This window comes from Apodemus sylvaticus, chromosome 17, assembly GCF_947179515.1.
Source record: "Apodemus sylvaticus chromosome 17, mApoSyl1.1, whole genome shotgun sequence".
Lineage (NCBI taxonomy): Eukaryota > Metazoa > Chordata > Mammalia > Rodentia > Muridae > Apodemus > Apodemus sylvaticus.
In genome coordinates, this window is record NC_067488.1 from 45,333,109 (window position 1) to 45,352,169 (window position 19,061).

Below are 19,061 nucleotides of genomic sequence, written 5' to 3' on the forward strand. Positions count from 1 at the left end.
AATTACATAGCTAGTCCCGGCACCAGGGACACAGGTGGACCACAGAGGCAGGTGCACAGTGGTCCTCTGCTTCCGTGCCAGCCTCAAGCAGTAGTGTGGGCACTAGAGTGCTCTGCCAGACAAGGGAGTTCACTGGGGGATACAGAGCAGACAGTACGGTGACTCTGGTAGCCTGGCTAAGGAATCTGGAAGCCAAGTGTTCAAACACAACATTGGGGTACACAGTCTCAACTATACCAAAAGCTCCAAGACATGTCATCTGACTGTGCTCCGTATCACTATTGGCTGGACTAGGGGCAGGTGCCTAAGTCAGACAGACCAATCATCGTCTTACTCCCGGCCTTCACTGGTTAGCACCAGTTTGACACCGCTGGTTCAGAGGGGCAGGAAGTCCTGAGTCTGGTGATGAGTTCAGACCCTCTGGGGCCCTCCCCTGATATTCTTCCATCTTCTTCCAACCCAGACTCTGGGATTTGCTCCAGCAGTTGGAGAAGATGCAGTTCCCCAGGCCCTGGAAGGTCTAGGCTAGGAGAAGACCATGAAAGAAAGCCCCCTTGAAAACAAAACCAACAGACAGGAAACCTCCTGGTTGGAGGCTAAAGCAGCTTTAGTTAGAGGAAAGGCAGTGGGTGGGGCTGGCTGTCAGTCCCTGAAGGATGGGGATAAGGGAGACAGGGTAGGCAAAAGGAGGCCAGGGTTCAGGCCCCAGGGTTACACATCCAGGTCGTTGACACTTGTCTTAGTGTAGACTTGTGTTTTTCGCTGTACAATGCCAGGGCTAAAGGTGGCCCCCAGTGGCCAGTGGCGAACTACGTGTCGATAGGAGGAGGCCAGGTAGTCAAAGTAGTTGATGTTGAGTTTCCGGGCAATGTGCCGGCCCAAGAATTCCATTTGCTACGAATAAGCGAGTGGCAGCCAGTTCTCCATTCTCCGGATAAGAGAATCCCCACCAGCATGCTCCTTACTCGGGGGGTATCCCCACCCAACCCCTACCCAGAATTCCCAGCGCTCCTGCTACCCCTTAACATAGTAGAGGTCTCAGGGGTGCTATATTTACCCTCTGAGTGCAAAACAGCCCTATCCAAGAATTGCAAACAGTAGTATCTTTTTGTGGGGGTTGGGAGGGGGATGAGGGTGGGGTGGGAGCGGGGCTTGGGGTAGGACCCACCTCATAGCGTTCTGACAGCTGCACCAGCACAAGTGGCTCTAGCTTGTGGCCACAAAGGACCAGCTGGAAGAAGCGACCTCCATAGGCTGCCAATAGATGAGCAACTGAGCCAGGAACCTAAACTCCTTAGCCCCTAGCCTAGGGGTAGATGATAGGGGTGGGGCCTCCAAGGTGGGAGTGTCCAGGTGGACTGTAGGCCCCTCCCAGCTCTGAATCCATCCATGCCCCTCCCACTCTGACCCTGTCCAGTCCCAGGCATCACCATCAGAGCTGAGTGCCAGGCGCACGTAGACCAGATGCATTGGCCCCTGACACACAGTTCGGCCCTGGATGGAGAAGTGGTACATGCCGCGCGTGTGGTTCAACACTAGGCGGCGCTGGGGCATGGAGGAGAGCATGAGCCACAGGCCTATAGCCATGCCATAGGCAGGAAAGCACCAGGTCTTCTGATGCTCCACCTGTGGACACCAGGGATTAATGGAAGTGAGTTCCGGCAAGCGGCTCTTGTGTGGCCCTATCCAAAGAGGCTGTGGGGTGGGGTGCAGGACCTCTGACCTGTCCCAGGATATTACAGGAAATGAAGACAAGGCAGATGACAAAGAGCAGCATCCCCTTCCAGAGCGTGTCCAAGTAGTACTCGAGCACAAAGACTGAGGGCGGCAGGACCCAGCACGTGAGGACAGCGAGGAGCTGTCCATGGCTCCAGGACAGTACCAAGGAGTTGGGGGAAAGGGTCCACCCAGCGGAGGCTCTCGATGGCACTACCGTGTCTACTCCCACAAGTACCCCTACCTACCCCTGCCTACCCTCCTACCCCAGCCACCCTCCCCTCTTCTGGGAACCTAACCATGCCCAGCCCCTTGCCTACCATCTGGCTGCTGCTGCTTGAAGGGGTAAAAGCAGTTGTTCTTGAGCTGATTGGCTAAGTGGCGCTCGGTGGAGAAGAGTCCTACGTCCCAGAGTTGGAAGCACTTAGTAAATTTGGATATGGGGGAGCCACTGGCCTGCTGCTCCTTGGGAACCTAATTAGGTAGATCCGGTCAGCGTCCAGCTTGCCCACCACCCACTGCCCCGCCGTCTTCACACAGGGCCCCCACCCGAGACAATTCCAGGGCTGCAGCTGAGGGAAGACGCAAGAGCTGCCAGACAAGAGCAGGGCAGGGGAGCAGGTAGCAGTCCAGGCCGGGCCGCCTGGGTTCTAGAAGCTCAGGGTGAAGGGTTCTAGAAGGGGCTTTTCTATTGACCACACCTTTCTAAGGAGCATGCACTCCCTGGTCCGTCTCCTCCGCTACCTGGAGGGCAGCCTGGCTCCCTCATGGCTGGACCACCTGACCAATCCATGTCACCTCATGGATTCTGGTAGCCGACGAAGGTCTTTTCTTTTCCCTGTTATTTTACATCTCACTGCCTTCCCTATCCTCAGATAACTGTGTCCCAAGTGAGCTAAGACACTACACACACACACACACACACAGGTCCGGGCCTGCTGTAGCCTACTCCATCATGTATAACCCTGTTCCTCACCCAACAACTTATTCCTAGGCCCGTACACAGTCTGACGTGTTGGTTCCTGCTTGTAAACCTACCCACAGGGGAGGCTGAGATGGGTGGATTGCAGGGAATCAGCCTGGGGTACACCAAGCCAGCCTAGATTAGTATGAAAAAGATCTCAAATAAAACAACCATGGGCTGTAGAGAATGCCTAAAAATACTTTATTGTAACAAAAGCTCAAACACTTCAAAGTGAAAAAAGGGCAGGGTAAAGCCAGCAGCCGTCTAAGTGGACTCTGTGGAAGAGGGTGGGCTCGTAAGCAGCTGCTCTAGACACCACTGGACTTCCTCCAGGCCCCGGTAGGTGCGTTTCAGACCTCGGGGTAGACAACGACAGGATTCCAGGTTGAGATACTGCAGCCCCGGGCAACTGCTAATCACAGAACTGTGGAACGGGCAGGCCATGGGAAAGTGAGCTGTTGGCCAGAGAGCCCTGTCTGCCCTCACTACACACCAGGCCTGCCACCTAGAGCCACCCAACCCCTTGCCAGTCTAGTACTCTCGGTGTCCCCAAGAAGTTGGACTAGTGTTTACACCGCTCTTGGCCCCTGGAAATGTGGAGTCCGGTCCCCAAGTGAGACACGGCAGCAAGCGGTACAAGATTCACAGAACTGGGGACCGGTGCACTGACCTGACCGTGCTCGGTGTGACTCGGGTACCCCTTAGGTTGAGGGAGCACAGGGCTGGCTGTAAGCCCCCAGAGGTGCCTGAGAAAACAGCCAGGGCCTGTTCCAAGTCGTCCTCGCTGAAGCCTTGGCCACTGAAGTCCAGCTCCCTCAGGGCGTGACACCACTTCTGGGTCAACAGCGGGCTGCCGTTCTTAGCTAGAGTCAAGCCGTCTGATATGCCATACAGGCCCAGGTAGAGCTGCTCCAGGTCTGCGATGGGAGAATTCGAGAATTCGGTGTGACTAGCAGGGCAGGCCGTGATCCCACACCCCCACCTTACCAAGGGAAGCCAGCTGACCTTGACATGGCAAATGACACAGACCAGTCGGAGTGATCCTAGCACAGCCTCGAAGATCCAGCAGGCGCAGTTTTGGGGAGCGGTGGAGCAAGCGGCCTAGAACCTCGTTGCTCACAAAGTTGCAGGTGGAGCCAGCCAAGCAGAGTTCCTCAAGACTGGGGAAGCCTGGTCCCTGGGGTGCTCCTCGGCCGCACGGCTTGGGAAGCCAGACCAGATTCAGCAGCCGCAGCACCTGGGAGGAGGGAGGAGGGAAGAGGGAAGAGGGAGGAGGGACAGGCTCTGCAGAAGCGTAGAGGGATGGCAGGTGGGAGAGAGTAGGGTGTAAAATACCTGCAGCTGGGGGCAGCCTCTCTGCAGGGCCTCCACAGGCAGCTGCAGGGGTGTGCCGTTGCAGTTCACGCCAGTGCTGACCTGGAGGACTTGCAGCTGGGGGCAGCAGTTGCCCTGCAATGGTGGGGCATCGTACCAGGTCAAAGGCCTGGCGGCTGGTTCCCACTGAGCCTTTCTCTCCTGCCCATCACCAACCTACCAGCAGCGCACCCAAGATGGCCGTCGTCTGGGAACTGTAGGTCAGCCACAGTTTACGCATTCGGGACCCTGCCTCCTCCAAGAAGCTCACCACAGCTGTGGACTCCACCTGGGTGGGGAATCCCAGCACAGAGGTGCAGCTCCCGTCCCATGTCACAAGGGCCCAGGCTGTCTCAGGGTCCCTCCAGGGGCAAAGGACTCACCATGGAATGATGCAGGTCCAGGCTGTGGAGCTGGCAACAGGCTTTCGCTACCATGACCAGAGTTTCAGCAGTCACACTGTGGCAGTCTGAAAGCTTGAGGAAGGTGAGCCGAGGGCAGAACTTGCTAACCAGCTGGAGCAAGAAAGAGAGAGACCATCTGGGGTTGTAGAGGGCAGGTAAAGGCCTATCTCTAGGGACACTGGTAGTCATGACAAGCCCATCCCATGGTCCCAGCTATGGCCCATTCTGTTCATGCCAGGCCTACTTGGCTGCTTTCTCCTCCAGCAACTTCCTAAGATGCCAGCAAGGCGAAACTGAGCAGGCAGGCACACATCTCTGTGGCACAACACCAGGGCACTCTCCCCATAGGAGACAACTCAAACGTTACAGCGCGGGTGCAGGGCAGCCTCAAGCTCTCACCTCCAACACAGAGTGGACTTGAGACTTCCAGTGGATGAGGGTCAACCTCTGGAGCTGTGAGAACCTGGGCGACAGCAAGGCCCAGCTGTGGTTGCGCTAGAGTCCTTACGCTGCCCCCCTTCTGGCCAGAATCCTCCCTACACAAAAGCTGATGCAGGGAGACACAGGCGGAGCCAGGAATAAGATGACAAGGAGCCCTCACCGACTGGGTATGAGCCATTCCAGGCAAGCAAGGAGCTTCTTCTCTCCCTTAAGGTTGCCCTTGGCAGCCCGGCCACCCAGCGGGGGTGACAGGGTCACAGTATGCCAGAGTGAGGGGTGGGAGGTGGCTTCATACCAATGGCGGCAAACGCGTGCAGCCCTAGGAAAAGAAATAGTTCGCTGAGAGTGCGTGGCCTTTTGTGGGTAATGCCTACAATGAAGTAAGTGTCTTAGGAACAGCAATAATTTGCCCTTGCGACTCGCAGCGCAGCGGTCTCAAAGCTAGGCTTTGAGCTCCAAGTGAAGATAGGTGCTGGAGCACTTGTGTACGCCCGATGAGATGCTCTGCCCTCTGCTCTGCACCACCCGCTCAGTGGGCCAGTCTACACCCCGGCAAGGCGCTGTTAGTGTACCTGCCAAGAAACGGCATGGGCCCATGAGCCGCAACCAACAACCCGAAAATATGCACCAGGACTTCTAAGGGAATACGGTCTCCCCAACCGGAGTCCAGGCCCTGATCGAGTGACGGCTCCGGTCGGGGTTTGGTCCTGAGCTTGGCAACAGCCGTGGAGCCTCGGGCCAGTGACCTCGGAGCGCGGCGAGGGGCGCGCCTGTGCGCACGAGCGCGGGTAGGCTCCAGGTCCGGCAGCACGAGCAGCATGCTGTCCCCTTGCAGCAGGTGGTACCCAGAGCCGCGCGGTGCCAGCCGGTCCCACCACCAGTCCTCGGCCGAGCGGCCCCGCGCATCGGGACGCTTGGAGCTTCGAACACGACGCCTCGCCCGCCCAGAGGCCACAGGAGCCATAGACCCGAGAGCTTAACTAAAAGCGGAAGGTGGGCGGGCTGAAAGGAAGGGGCGTGGCCCCTTGCCTTACGCCTTGCACTACACTTAGCTTCCGGGGGTGGGACTTCCGCCGCGAGTCCAGCGCATTAGCCGGCGTCTTTACACAGCCCTTGGGCTAGGGTTTGGCTGCCTTCCCTTCCTGGCTAAGTAGAGTGCACCCGGTGCTGGGCGGGCTGCTCCGGCCCCACGCCCCTGATGCACAGCACTCAGCGGAGGAGCCCTGAATAAAGACAGACAGCCACGCCCCTCGCCGACCCACGCCGGCTGCCTGAAGTTCGCTGTCATCCAGTTTGGTTTTAGCCGCGCCGAGACTTGGTCCTCCGCAAGCATCAAGGACTGCTCTTTCGCTGGTCCTCCTTACCGGAGCCACGCTTAAGGCCAGCTTCTTGCTCCCCCGCTTTGCCAGTCTTGTTCTGAGGGGTCCCGGTGCAGGCTTCTTGGTAGGTGCAGCTCCAGATCTATCTGCCGCCTCCCTCCAGGTGCCTTGGTTTTGCATTCTGTCCATAGACCCTGGCTGTGTCCACTGGCATTTTTTTTTTTTTTTTTTTTGTCTCCCTCCAGGTGAAAGAAGCTTGACTCTTTTCTCTAGGATAGCTAGAGAAGCTTTGGACCTACGTGGGGGAAAGAGCGGACTGTTACCTTCGCTTTGTCCTGGAGGGCCCGCTTTGATCTTTGACCTAATGGCAGCACCTCCACTGGGCCGACTGGTGCTGACCCATGTGCTGGTGGCCCTTTTCGGCATGGGCTCCTGGGCTGCGGTCAACGGGATCTGGGTAGAACTGCCCGTAGTGGTTAAAGAGCTCCCGGAGGGTGAGTGAACAGAGGTGGACGTGGGCGGAGGTGGGCTGCTCCCGGTCCTCAGCCGGGTGCCTTTTACACTGTCTCCTCCTTCCACCGCAGGTTGGAGCCTCCCTTCGTACCTCTCAGTGCTTGTGGCGCTGGGGAACCTGGGTCTGCTGCTGGTGACCCTGTGGAGGCGTCTGGCTCGCGGCAAGGGCGAGCGGGTCCCCATCCAAGTGGTTCAGGGACTGGGCATCGTGGGCACAGGCCTGCTGGCCCCTCTCTGGAACTATCAGCCCCTAGTGGCTGGGCAGCCCCACTCGGTGGCCTTCCTAACGCTGGCGTTTGTGCTGGCCTTGGCCTGCTGTGCCTCTAATGTCACTTTCCTGCCCTTCCTGAGCCACCTCCCACCTCCGTTTTTACGGTCTTTCTTCCTGGGGCAGGGCCTGAGTGCCCTCCTGCCCTGTGTGCTAGCCCTGGGGCAGGGGGTGGGCCGCCTTGAGTGCCTGCATGTGCCGGCCAATGGCACCACTGGGCCTCCGATCAAGGTGTCTCCCATCAATTTCCCTGAACGGTTCTCTGCCACCACGTTCTTCTGGGTGTTGACTGCCCTTCTGGGCACCTCGGCTGCTGCCTTCCAAGGCCTCCTGTTGTTACTACCATCCCCGACGACGTCTGAACCGGCCATGGGTACAGGGCTTCGGATAGAAACACCAGGAACGGAGGAGGAGGAAGAGGAAGAGGCCTCACCCTTGCAGGAGCCACCAGGCCAGGTGGCAGGCATGATTTCCAGCCCAGACCCTAAGGCCCATCAGCTGTTCTCTTCCCGAAGTGCCTGTCTACTGGGGCTGCTGGCTATCACCAATGCTCTGACCAACGGTGTGCTGCCTGCTGTCCAGAGCTTTTCCTGCCTGCCCTATGGTCGCCTGGCCTACCACTTGGCTGTCGTACTGGGTAGCTCTGCCAACCCCCTTGCCTGCTTTCTGGCCATGGCAGTGCTGTGCAGGTGCACATGGACCCCTGAGCCCCCGTGGGGAGGAGCTTGAGGCGGGCCAGGGCCTGGCCCAGCCAGTTCTGAATCTCAGCCCACCCTTGGCAGGTCTCTGGCAGGGCTGTATGGTCTGTCCCTGCTGGGCATGCTCTTTGGCTCCTACCTGATGACACTGGCCGTCCTAAGTCCCTGTCCTCCTCTGGTGGGCACCTCTGCAGGTGTGGTCCTCGTGGTAAGTATAACGGGCACATGAAGTAGGATCAGGGCTTGTGTCACAGCAGGGGCATTTCACGCTCAGCCGGCTGCCGCGAACCTCCCCTCCAAACCCCCTCCCCTCCCCACTTTCAGGTGCTTTCATGGGTACTGTGTGCAGGCGTGTTCTCGTACGTCAAGGTGGCGATCAGTTCCATGTTACACAGTGGAGGCCGGCCAGCACTGCTTGCAGCCGGCGTGGCCATCCAGGTGGGCTCTCTGCTGGGCGCCATTGCCATGTTTCCCCCCACCAGCATCTACCAAGTATTTCGCAGTGGAGAGGACTGTGTGGACCAGTGTGGCCCTTGAACCCGGACGTGTGTGGGAGTCACCTCACCCTTGTTTCCACCTGGAGGGGGGGCCACCGCCCCCTGGGTCCTGTGGCCCAAGGCGGCCTCCCTACACACAGATAATACGGATATTTCACACTCCACGAGAGACCTGGCTTTTGAGAAAAGACCAGGGTGAGGGCCAAAGAGCAGGTCAGGACCCAGGGCTAGGTTGGGGCTGCGGCCTTCACCATGGGACCTCTGTGGGATTTGAACAATAAAACATCTTCATCCAGTGGGTTGTTAATCCCCTGAGCACAGCTCACTCTATGCCAGGCCTCCTTCCTTCCCTCTGTAGGCAGCCCCTCTTCTCCAAGGTCGAAGTGGCAGCTTCTGGGTAGACATTCCTCCACTCACCCAGTTGTTCGTGCAGGGCCTTGGGTGACCTCAGGACTCCTACACCATTGCTTTTCTGGAACTACTTGGGAGATAAAGGCCAACTCCCAGGGCCCGCGTGGGGCTGAAGCAGGATAATGCCTCTGGTCGGCTGGACAAGCAGCAGGGTCACTGCCCCACAGCATGTTTCGAGGGTGTGAGGGTCTGGCATGGTCGGGAAGTCAACCCACAAGGGACTCTGGGGGTGGTGGGGTGGCCCCCCTGGTTACACACGCGACCCTCCTGCCAAGATCTTCACGGCAGAGTTTGATGCAAGGTCCAGGCACGAAAAGGAGCTCAGTGAAGCTGGTGTTTTGTTTCTTTACTTTACTTTTTTATTTTATGTGAATGGGTATTTGTGCTTGAGGAGGTCAGAGTTGAATGTCCGATCCTCTGCAACTGGAGTTACAGACTGCTGTGAGCTGCCATGCAGGTGCTGGGAATTGAACCCAGGTCCTCTGGAAAACCAGTAAGTGCTTTTAACCACTGAGCCTTTTCTCAGGCCCCAAGAGCTGGTGTTGAAGGTTCTGACTGACCCTCTCGGGACCTTTCCACTTGACAGCATTGCTTCCCAGCCCTCTAACTCCCTGTTCGCAGCTACGGTAGTCAAAGCCCCACCATGTGTCCGTTCAGGTAGATGCGTAGCCACCGCTTTCCACCCAGACTTCGCAGAGTCACCTAGTAATCAACGGGGCCTTTGCCCCGTGGCATCTGTAGGGTTGTTTGTGGGCTGAGTAGCTCTTAGGCTCTCACACGAAGGGCTGGAGCCTCAGGAGATCTGGAAAGATCCTTTGAACCAGGAGATGGCTATGAGGCTGTGGAGGCCATGCCAGGGTGAGGGCCGCCAGGGTTTCTGCCTTCTCTTTGTCTTGTGGCAGACTGGAGAGAGAAGCCAGTGAGGGAGGAGGACACTAAGCGTGTCCCAGTGTGGCTTAGGATAGTGTGACACTTCAGTCACAGGACTTCAGCAAGATGGGGGATTCCCACCCTTGCCGCCCAGGTTCTTCCACATGATCTTTCTTCTAACTGAAGACTTCTGTCCTCGGCTTGGCCACTTGCCTTTGTTTCTCTTCCCCTGGGCCCCATACCTGGTCAGGGTCACCTGAGCAGAGGGAGCTTCCTGATCTCCTAGGAGTTTCTGTAGTCAGGTATTGGCTCCGAGGAATGGAACGGGAGTGGTAAGGCAAGGTAGGCAGGCTCTGAAGGGGGAGGTCAGGGCTGTATGCAGGAGGGAAACAAGTGAGACCAGTATTAAAGTTAAACTCTGCAGGACTCTCGTTCCAATGACCCTCTTCCCCTTTGTACTCTGCTCTTGTCCCTGGTCAGCACCCTTGCCTGGGGCCCCTCCCTCCTCTGGCTGCCTGAGGCTAGAGACTGGTAGAGTCGCCTCCGGGCTCCCTTTCTTGCCTTCCTCGGGTCAGTGATCTGCCCACAGCCTCTGCCTTGTGTTCACGTGTGGATTTGTGCAAGGTGTGTTACGTCCAAGGGCCACAGGGCAGTGGGACTCTTCAGATCTGTGTGGTCCCCTGGAGAGAAGGGAGAGGGTCCCCCGGATCCTGGACAGCCTGTGCTACAAGTGGGTGATTTGAGGAAGTCATTACTCTTTGAAGTTCTGGTGCCTTCCTGTTCTGCCACCAAAAAAAAAAAAAAAAAAAAAAAAAAATTCCGGGTAAGGGTCAAAATAACACAGTGTGGAAAACAACAGATCAGGATGGAGGTAAGGCTATCTACCAAGTCTGTAGGTATCCATGACAGTCAGGAGAGCCCACTGTCCAGGTCTCTGAGTCCAGGGCTGGGGTGGGGTGGGGAGTGTTTAAGGACACACCACAGGAAGGTACCTGCTGAAGCAGGACTTCTTGTCCCAGAAGGTAGTCCCTTGAGTACTGTGCCACACTGCACAGTTTTCTGTGTCATCACCATGAGTGTCCCCTTAGTTCCTAGAAATTAGAAAAGGGCCATCCACGGATAGCCTCATTTCCAGATGTGACACAGCCTATGATGCAGGGTTGAGGCTTGTCTTTTTGAGACAGAATGACTAGCAGTAATGTCTTCACCTTCCTGGCTTCTCAGTCCACTGGGTCCCCAGTAGCTGTGGGTTCTGATGTAACCACAGATGTTACAACCTTTCAACGCTGCTCAGAGATTCGACCTGATTTGGAGACACAGGAAAATCCTTTCACAGTCACCACACTTGAATTTAAAGGGATCTCCCTAATTTCTATGATTCTGGAAGACAAGAGGACTGTGGAGCAGGAACAGTACCAAGAAAGAGCCGCTGTAGCCCCTCCCGCCCCATCGTACCTCCAAGAGAACCATTTGCTGGTGCTTACAGACCACCTGGGGCTCCCAATCTAGTGTTCATTGTCTTTTTCTCTCCCTTCCTTTCCCTTCTACCCCTCCTGTCTGTCTGTCTGTCTGCCTGTCTTTTTTTTTTTTTTAAAGATTTATTTATTTATTTTATGTTAGTACACTGCTGCTGTCTTCAGACACACCAGAAGAGGGCATCTGATCCCATTACAGATGGTTGTGAGCCACCATGTGGTTGCTGGGATTTGAACTCAGGACCTTTGGAAGAGCAGTCAGTGCTCTTAACCACTGAGCCATCTCTCCAGCCCAGTCTGCCTGTCTTTTCTCCTTTCCCTTCCCTTTTCTTTCTTTATTCTTTTTTTTGTTTTGTTTTGTTTTTTGTTTTGTTTTTTCGAGACAGGGTTTCTCTGTGTAGCCCTGGCTGTCCTGGAACTCACTCTGTAGACCAGGCTGGCCTCGAACTCAGAAATCTGCCTGCCTCTGCCTCCCAAGTGCTGGGATTAAAGGCGTGTGCCACCACCACCTGGCTCCCTTTTCTTTTCTTGACAAGATTTCAGGTAGCCCATGCTGGCTTCAAACTTAACATGTAGCCAAGGATCCTCCTGCCTTGAGTTCTGGGACAACAGATGAGCACCACCATGCCAGTCTCTTCAGTGCCAGGGACTGAATGTGGGGCACTGTATATGTCAGGCAAGCAGTCTAAGAGCTGCTATGTCCTTAGCCTCTAGGTATATTTAACTCTGTAATTCCTTTTATTCTATTTTATTCCAACTACAGGAGCAGGACTAGGGTGTAGCTCAGCAGAGAGTACTTGTCTAGAATGTACAAGGGTTCGGTCTCCAGCACTGTGCGGCAAAAGCAAAACACAACGGTATAGAAGTACAGAAATGGTGGGGGGTAGGGGTAGGGGATGCTTAGTGGGTCCAAAGTCTGTCTTGTAAGATCAAAGAGTCTGGCTGGATGGTGGTAAGCTGGTAACACAACATTCTGAATGTTTTTTAAGCTACTGTCATATACTCTGAAAGTGATTTATTCCCAGCACCTGGGAGGCAGGGACAAGTGGGTCTCTGTCAGTTTAAGCCAATCTGATCTACACATCTCTAGGATACTCAGGGCTAGGAGACAATATTGGGCGGTGGTGGTGCACGCCTTTAAGCCCAGTACTTGGGGGGCAGAGGCAGGCGGATTTCTGAGTTGGAGGCCAGCCTGGTCTACAGAGTGAGTTCCAGGACAGTCAGGGCTATACAGAGAAACCCTGTCTCGAAAAAACCAAAAACAAAACAATAAAACAAAGACAAGAAAAGTGCTTAAGATAGTACAGTTTCTTCTTGTTTTGAGACAGTCTCCTTTAGCCTAATCTGATCATTTTTGTTTCTGAACTGTGGAAGGTCTCACTATGTAGATTAGGCTGGCTTAGGACTCAACAGAGATCTGTCTGTCTCCGTTTCAGTGCTGGGATCAACAGAGATCTGTCTGTCTCTGTTTCAGTGCTGGGATCAAAGGCATGCACCACCAGACTTTGTAAAAGAATAATCTTGTAGTGCTATCGAATGCTTAGGAAAGAACGCAATGTATGGTGTTCTTCTCAAAGGAACCTGGCAGAAGGTCTGCGCCATACCTGGCGTAAGACAGGCCTCAGCTGTTGAAACTGGGAATGTCCACATTCAAGGTCTTAGACTGAGACTGATCTGATCTTGTGTATGTTGAAAATCCCACATAGGGGGCTAGAGAGATGGCTCAGCAGTTAAGAGCACTGACTGCTCTTCCAAAGGTCCTGAGTTCAAATCCCACCAACCACATGGTGGCTTACAACCATCCATAATGAGACTTGATGCCCTCTTCTGGTGTGGCTGAAGACAGCTACAGTGTACTTACATATAACAATAAATAAATCTTTTTTTTTTTTTAAAGAAAATCCCACATAATAAGTGAGCCAGTGGTGGTACACACTTTAATCCAGCACTTAGGAGACAGAGGCAGCCAGATCTCTGGATTCAAGGCTAGCCTGGTCTACATAGTGAATTCTAGGACAGCTAGGGCTATGCAGAGAAACCCTGTCTTAAAAAAAAAAAAAAAAGAAAGAAAAGAAAAAAAGTCACACAATAAAAGAATGTGTTGAGCAGAAAAATACAAATAACACAAAACTAACTGATTTATGATCTAACATGTAGTTGCTATTTGTGTGAAAGTTACAGATATTTTAACTTTTTTTACTTTTTTTAAAATTTCCTGTATTTGGTGCCTGGTGCCTACAAAGGTATGAGTCATCTCTTTGCTCTCTCTGTGACAGTCATGATATGAAAGATGAGATGGAGATCTATAGGAGAAAATGTTCTGTATGTTGTTGAATTAGTAGGAACAGAAATCATACTTTGCGGGGCCTAGTGGCAGCACACTGCTTACACCCCAGCACTAGGAAGGCGGAAGAGGCAAATGGATTTCTGTGAATTCAAGTGTTCAAGCCCAGCTCTGTGTACATAGTGAATTATTGGCTGACCAGGAATACTCAGAGACTCTCTCTCTCACACACACACACTCACACCACAGGATGTTAAATTTAATCTAGAAATTAATTTATTTTTAATCTTAATTATGTTAATTTATTTAAATATTTAAAATTTTAATCCAGAAAGCGTAATCCAGAGAATTACTAAGAAAATAACTTTAAAAATGCAGAAAAAATGGCCTGGGCATGGTGGCACACACCTGTAATCCCAGCACTTGGGAAGCAGAGGCAAGCAGATTTCTGAGTTCGAGGCCAGCCTAATCTACAGAGTGAGTTCCAGGACAGCAGGGACCACACAGAAAAACCCTGTCTCGAAAAGAAAAAAATGCAGAAAAAAACCGAAAGGATTAAAATGGCACAGTTGAGCCTGATGTGGTGGCAGTTCTCATAATCCTCACTCACTCAGGCCCAGAGGTCAACTGGAGCTATAGATGAGACTCTCTGTCAAGAAACAACTAAACAAGGTACGCAGCTGGGAACATCTATTCAGCATATAAGACCCTACTGGGTCACCAGATGTCAGGGACAGGTTATAGCTGGCAGGACTCTCCACGTCATTAGCTGCACTAAGTGCAAATGAACCCAATGCCCTCTCCACCAGGTATATGCAATACCTCCAGGATAGACTGCCAGGCCTTCGGACAAGCCTCACTAAGTTTAGATTGGGATTGGATTCCTGGAAAGACCTGCACAAAGAAGTACATCAGGTTGAGCCGTCTTGAAGTCCACACCCATGTCCTCGGGTGTGTCTTATTTTTATCCCTCCTGCTTCTATTAACCTTTGTGCTTAGTAGGCTTATATCCAAGTATTAATTAAACCCCAACTCTACTTAAAACAACAAAAAACAGAAGAAGCCAGGCAGTGGTGGTGCACGCCTTTAATCCCAGCACTTGGGAGGCAGAGGCAGGTAGATTTCTGAGTTTGAGGCCAGCCTGGTCTATAGAGTGAGTTCCAGGATATCCAGAGCTATACAGAGAAATCCTGTCTCAAAAAACAAAAACCAAAGAACAAAAAAAGAAAAACAGAAAAAAAGCCCAGACATCCTTCTCCAGGGTCTAGCCAAGTACGCATAGTCCTCACCCCTTTGTCAAGGAAACTATTTTTTTGTAATGGATGGAGATCATTACAAGCAACCACAACCAATGAAAACGCGGAGTGTGGAGCTCAATCCCAACATATATATACAGCATAACTCCTAAGGCGAAGGAAACACTACAGATTGTTGTGAGCCACCACATGGTCCTGTAAGTCAAACCCAGGTCCTCTGTAAGAGGCAGTAGAAACCTAACTGAGACACACATTGGAGAGATGGTTCAGTGGATAAAGAAACCCCCAACCAAGCCTAGGGAGTTAAGTTCAATCCCTGGGACCCACGAGTTGATCCAAACTTCACTTCCCAGGACACACAACCCCCATACAAGATAAAACATAATTCCAAAGAAAATTAAAGCTGTGCACAGTGGTATACACCCTTAATCCCAGCACGTGGGAGATAGAGATAATGTTTGTCTGCAGCAAATTCTCCTTTTTATGGAGGGCTGGGAAGATGAACTCATGGGGTCATAGTTCTGTGCGGTGGAAAATGCTGAGGCAGTGTCCTGAGGAGGGAAGGGAGTGGTTATGATAAGAGGTGGGTGCAAGATTACGAAGTCACTGGGAGGGGGTACAGAGAGAGCCTCTGTGGAGAGACGGGCACTGACGTCGGTGGTAATAGTTGATATCCCTGAGACAACGCCACTCAAAGTTTAATGAGTCCAGCTGAATCGGGTTAAGTAAGAGAGGGGCGAAAAGACTAAAGCCAGAGTGTGGTGCTGGAGAGGGAAGTACCAGAAAAGCAGCAACCTAAGAGCATGGCAGACAGACAGACCATGAAAGAAGAGATGGGGAGCTGCAGGGTCAGGCCACACAACTGGGAAACAGTGGAATGCAAAGCAGATTTTTGTTGTTGTGTTTGGTTTTTTTCCCCATTTCCTTCTTTATTTTGAGGCAAGGTCTCATGTAGCCCAGGCTAGCCTCAAACTCACTATGTAGCCCAGCTAACTTTGAATCCCTGAGTCTTAGCTTCTCAAGTGCTAGGATTACAACTCTATGCCACCGGTGCTGGCTCACAATGGTTAAAACATGAAACCACGGTGCGACCTCAGAAGGACGGAGAAGCCTGAGGAAAATGACTGTAAAGATGAGGGGGAAACTAAGCCAGGGGAGGGGCCCTGTCAGGGTTAAAAACCACGTTGTGATTCAAGGTTTCTAGGGATATTCTAAGTCTCCCTGAAGGTGCAGATCTAGGAGAAATATCCTAAACTGGATCGGGTCTTATAGGATGTCCCCGGAATAAGAGAAACCTTGTAAAATTGTATCTTAGGACTTCAACGGTGAGAGAAAGAAGCTTGGCTACCCATTAAGGTCTGGTGGTGGTCAGGGGACCTGGTGGTGTTCAGGGTCCACCTGGGCACTTTTGCCAGTGAGCTGGAATAGGAAACAGACATATCTCAGGTGATGGATATATGGTCTTACAAACAGGTGACCCAGTGGTGACAGGCCTTTAGCGGCTGCCTGCCATTGGAGACGTGAGGAGGACTAGATCAGGTCTGGTGGAAGCAGCTTCAACTGGCCTTTTCTCTTTAGATGCAGTCCCCCAAGATGATATAAGGGGCGATCCCAAGAAGACGTCAGCCCCGTGGGGTTCTGCTTGTCACACTAGTCAGTGAATACCTTGCTCTTCTGTCTCAGTGACATGTTGAATCTAGCAAGAGGCCTGCCTGCAGCAAGGACCTACCTAAAGGACTTTGAGGGGACTGGGTGTGATGGGGGATTATGAAGGCAATGGGAAGAAATGTGGGCCAAGTCTTGAATCAAATGAGAAATCTCTCAAGGATTAGATTAGCCTTCTCCATCCTTCCAGGAGATAGCAGGTACTAGACAGCCATGGAAATAATATTGAGTTTAAAATACTTCACATTCTTTGGGTGTCACCGGAAGTTAAAGCCAGACTGGATATTGAAAGTGAAGAGTGCCTGTAATCCTAGCACTTACGAGGAGGCGGAGGCAGGAGGTTAACCACAAATTTGAGGCCACCCTGCCTCAAAAAAATTCAAAGAGAGGACTCGGGAGAGGAAGAACAAAAGAAGGAAGTAAAATAGAGGGGAGGAGAGGAGGGAGGGAGGAGAAATAAAGTAAAACAGCCAGGCCATTATCACGTGGTAGAGTTTGAGGAAACCCAAAACCAGAAATCACGTGTTCTATGAGGAAAGTGGTTGCATCTCAGACCCACTCTGTGTGACTGGTGGTTCTGTCTGTCTGATGCAGGTATTTTCCAGAAATAGTAGACATCTGAGTCCCTTGCATATGGTATGTGTTAAATTTATTGGCCAATCTCTGACCAGCATAGTAGATCCCTTATGCTGAATAAGCCACAAAAGGCTTGAGGGTCTTTGGGTTCCTCAGGTTGACAACACGAAGGACCAGCTTTAGAATCATGCCACAAGGTGGGGCTAGAGAGCTGGCTCAGCGGTTAAGAGCATTTGCTGCTCTGGCACAGGATCCAGCTTTGGTTTCTAGCATCCACACGGTGGCTCACAACCATCAGTTACTCCTGTTCCACGGGGATTCTATCCACCCCCCCCCCTACACACACACACTTCTGACCTCCTCGGGCACCAGACATGCATACAATACACATACATACACACAGGCAGAATAGGCTTACACACACATGCATACATATTAAGGCGGATAAAAGCACTGGCAAGATAGGGTTCAGTAGGTAAAGGCACTTTGTCACCAAGTCTGATGGCCTGAGTTTGGTGCCCAGGTTCCACATCGGTAAGGGGAGAACTAACTCTCATGAGTTGTGTGTCAGAGGCACACAGAATTAAAGAATGAATGAATGAATGAATGAATGAATAAAAAAGAACTAGCCAGACAGTGGTGGCATACACCTTTAGTCCCAGCACTCAGGAGGCAGAGGCAGGCAGATCACTGAATTTGAGGCCAGTCTGGTCCACACAGAGAAACCCTGTCTCAAAACACAAAACAAACCAAATGAAACAACAAAAGAAAAAGAAAGAGACCACAGGTCTGGGGACTGTTAATGCCTGTAGAGAGGGACTCGGTTGGAAGTTGGAGGGCCCTGGTCCCCACGTCATGGCCTGATGAGAACTGTGCCGGCTTTCCCGTTGGCAAGGTGCAGGGAGCCGCAGATTGCTGGGCTTTGTGTATCTGTCCTTCGGGGTGGCTTTGACACCCTGATCTAAAGCCCATGAGTTTCCTGTGGGGGGAGGGGTATGGCAGAGGAGGGATTGGGAACTAAGACGCCGGCCCTGGAGTGGGAGTCACACACTGAGGGTTCAGCCTGCTAATTTGCTCGGTTGATCCACTGAGAATGTCAGAATAGTCTTCTTGGTGGCTTTGCAATGTGCAAGAGCTCCCTGGGTTGGCAGCCAGATGGCATCTAGTAAGGTCAGAATCTCAGGGGCATATTTAAGAGGGTAGTATGGCAGTGGGGAACCCCCTGCCCCCCTTTCCCCCGTGGCTGTATGGGTACAGAAAGCATGGGCTGAGGCTTGCCTAAATGTTGTCCCATTTGTACCCCGAGCTGGGAAGCTCTAGTGAGAACAATCACTTCTCCTCTAAGGGCTGATATAGAATTACCCACGAAGCACCCAGATTCTATCACCCTTGTGAGACTCACTGTTGTAGACTCTGGAAAGTCTGTGTCCTACCTCCATAAACCTTTCCTGTCTGTGACTGATGTAGCCTCAGAAAGAGGCTCATCCCATAGGGCTTGTCTACCGCTGCAGGTGAGGGGAGTCTCTCTCCACACAGAAAAGATGCCAAGCCCTCAAGAGCAGGATCTGCCAGTAAAGCCGTGGGAGTTAAGTCTGCTTGGAATTATAGCAGGCTCTGGGGGTTGTTTTACCTTGTTTTGGGTTTTGTTGTTGTTGTTTTGTTTTGTTTTGTTTTTTTGAGACAGGGTTTCTCCATGTATCCCTGGCTGTCCTGGAATTCTCCCTGTAGTCCAGGCTAGCCTCCAACTCAGAAATCCACCTGCCTCTGCCTCCCAAGTGCTGGGACTAAAATCTTGAGCCGCCACCACCACCTGGTGAGCTCTAAGATTTGAAAAGAAGAACTGCACCCTACTAAGAGGAAGTCCATCATGTTTAGACTCTGGAGGCCTTTGTGTAAGCCATCAGACTCTTGAGAACTAAGCACTGTGCTGGTAAAGAACTTGAATCCCCAGATGGAGGGAGTGAGTGGAGAGAAACAGAAAGTATGTGTTGGGGTGGGGGAAGAACTTGAATCCCAGTCCTGGGGAAGCAGAGACAAGCTTGAGACCCAATCTGGTCTACACAGTAAGTTACAAGTCATTCAGGGTTACACAGTGAAACCTTGTCACACAAAAGAGATAAAGGGACTGGGGAGATGGCTCAGTGGTTAAGAGCCCTGGCTGCTCTTCCAGAGGTTCTGAGTTCAGTTCCCAGCAACCACATGGTGGCTCACAGCCATCTGTAATGTGACCTGATGCCCTCTTCTGGTGTGTCTGAAGACAGCTACAGTATACTTATATATAAAATAAATAAATAAACAAATCTTTAAAAACAAGACTGTTATATCTTTAAAGGTGTGTGTGTGGGGGTGGG

At 52.4% G+C, this 19,061-nt stretch overlaps 3 protein-coding genes across 3 annotated transcripts; 1 reads left to right on the plus strand and 2 right to left on the minus strand.

Moving 5' to 3' along the window:
- Positions 1-633: 633 nt before the first annotated feature.
- Positions 634-2,432, minus strand: Tmem249 (transmembrane protein 249). Its single transcript, XM_052160352.1, has 6 exons — positions 2,418-2,432; positions 2,037-2,190; positions 1,724-1,818; positions 1,431-1,626; positions 1,169-1,254; positions 634-894 (listed from the first exon to the last, which is right to left on the minus strand). The coding sequence occupies exons 1-6, from the start codon at positions 2,430-2,432 to the stop codon at positions 712-714; spliced, it is 729 nt and encodes a 242-aa protein (XP_052016312.1). The 3' UTR covers positions 634-711.
- A 426-nt stretch (positions 2,433-2,858) lies between these two features.
- Fbxl6 (F-box and leucine rich repeat protein 6) lies at positions 2,859-5,888 on the minus strand. Its single transcript, XM_052161173.1, has 9 exons — positions 5,451-5,888; positions 5,039-5,197; positions 4,837-4,900; positions 4,417-4,548; positions 4,215-4,322; positions 4,016-4,129; positions 3,686-3,917; positions 3,351-3,597; positions 2,859-3,104 (listed from the first exon to the last, which is right to left on the minus strand). The coding sequence occupies exons 1-9, from the start codon at positions 5,840-5,842 to the stop codon at positions 2,945-2,947; spliced, it is 1,608 nt and encodes a 535-aa protein (XP_052017133.1). The 5' UTR covers positions 5,843-5,888; the 3' UTR covers positions 2,859-2,944.
- Positions 5,889-5,967: 79 nt separating this feature from the next.
- Positions 5,968-8,503, plus strand: Slc52a2 (solute carrier family 52 member 2). Its single transcript, XM_052161174.1, has 5 exons — positions 5,968-6,321; positions 6,443-6,691; positions 6,782-7,667; positions 7,761-7,884; positions 8,001-8,503. Exons 2-5 carry the CDS (start codon positions 6,562-6,564, stop codon positions 8,211-8,213), a joined length of 1,353 nt encoding a protein of 450 aa, XP_052017134.1. The 5' UTR covers positions 5,968-6,321; positions 6,443-6,561; the 3' UTR covers positions 8,214-8,503.
- Positions 8,504-19,061: the final 10,558 nt, after the last annotated feature.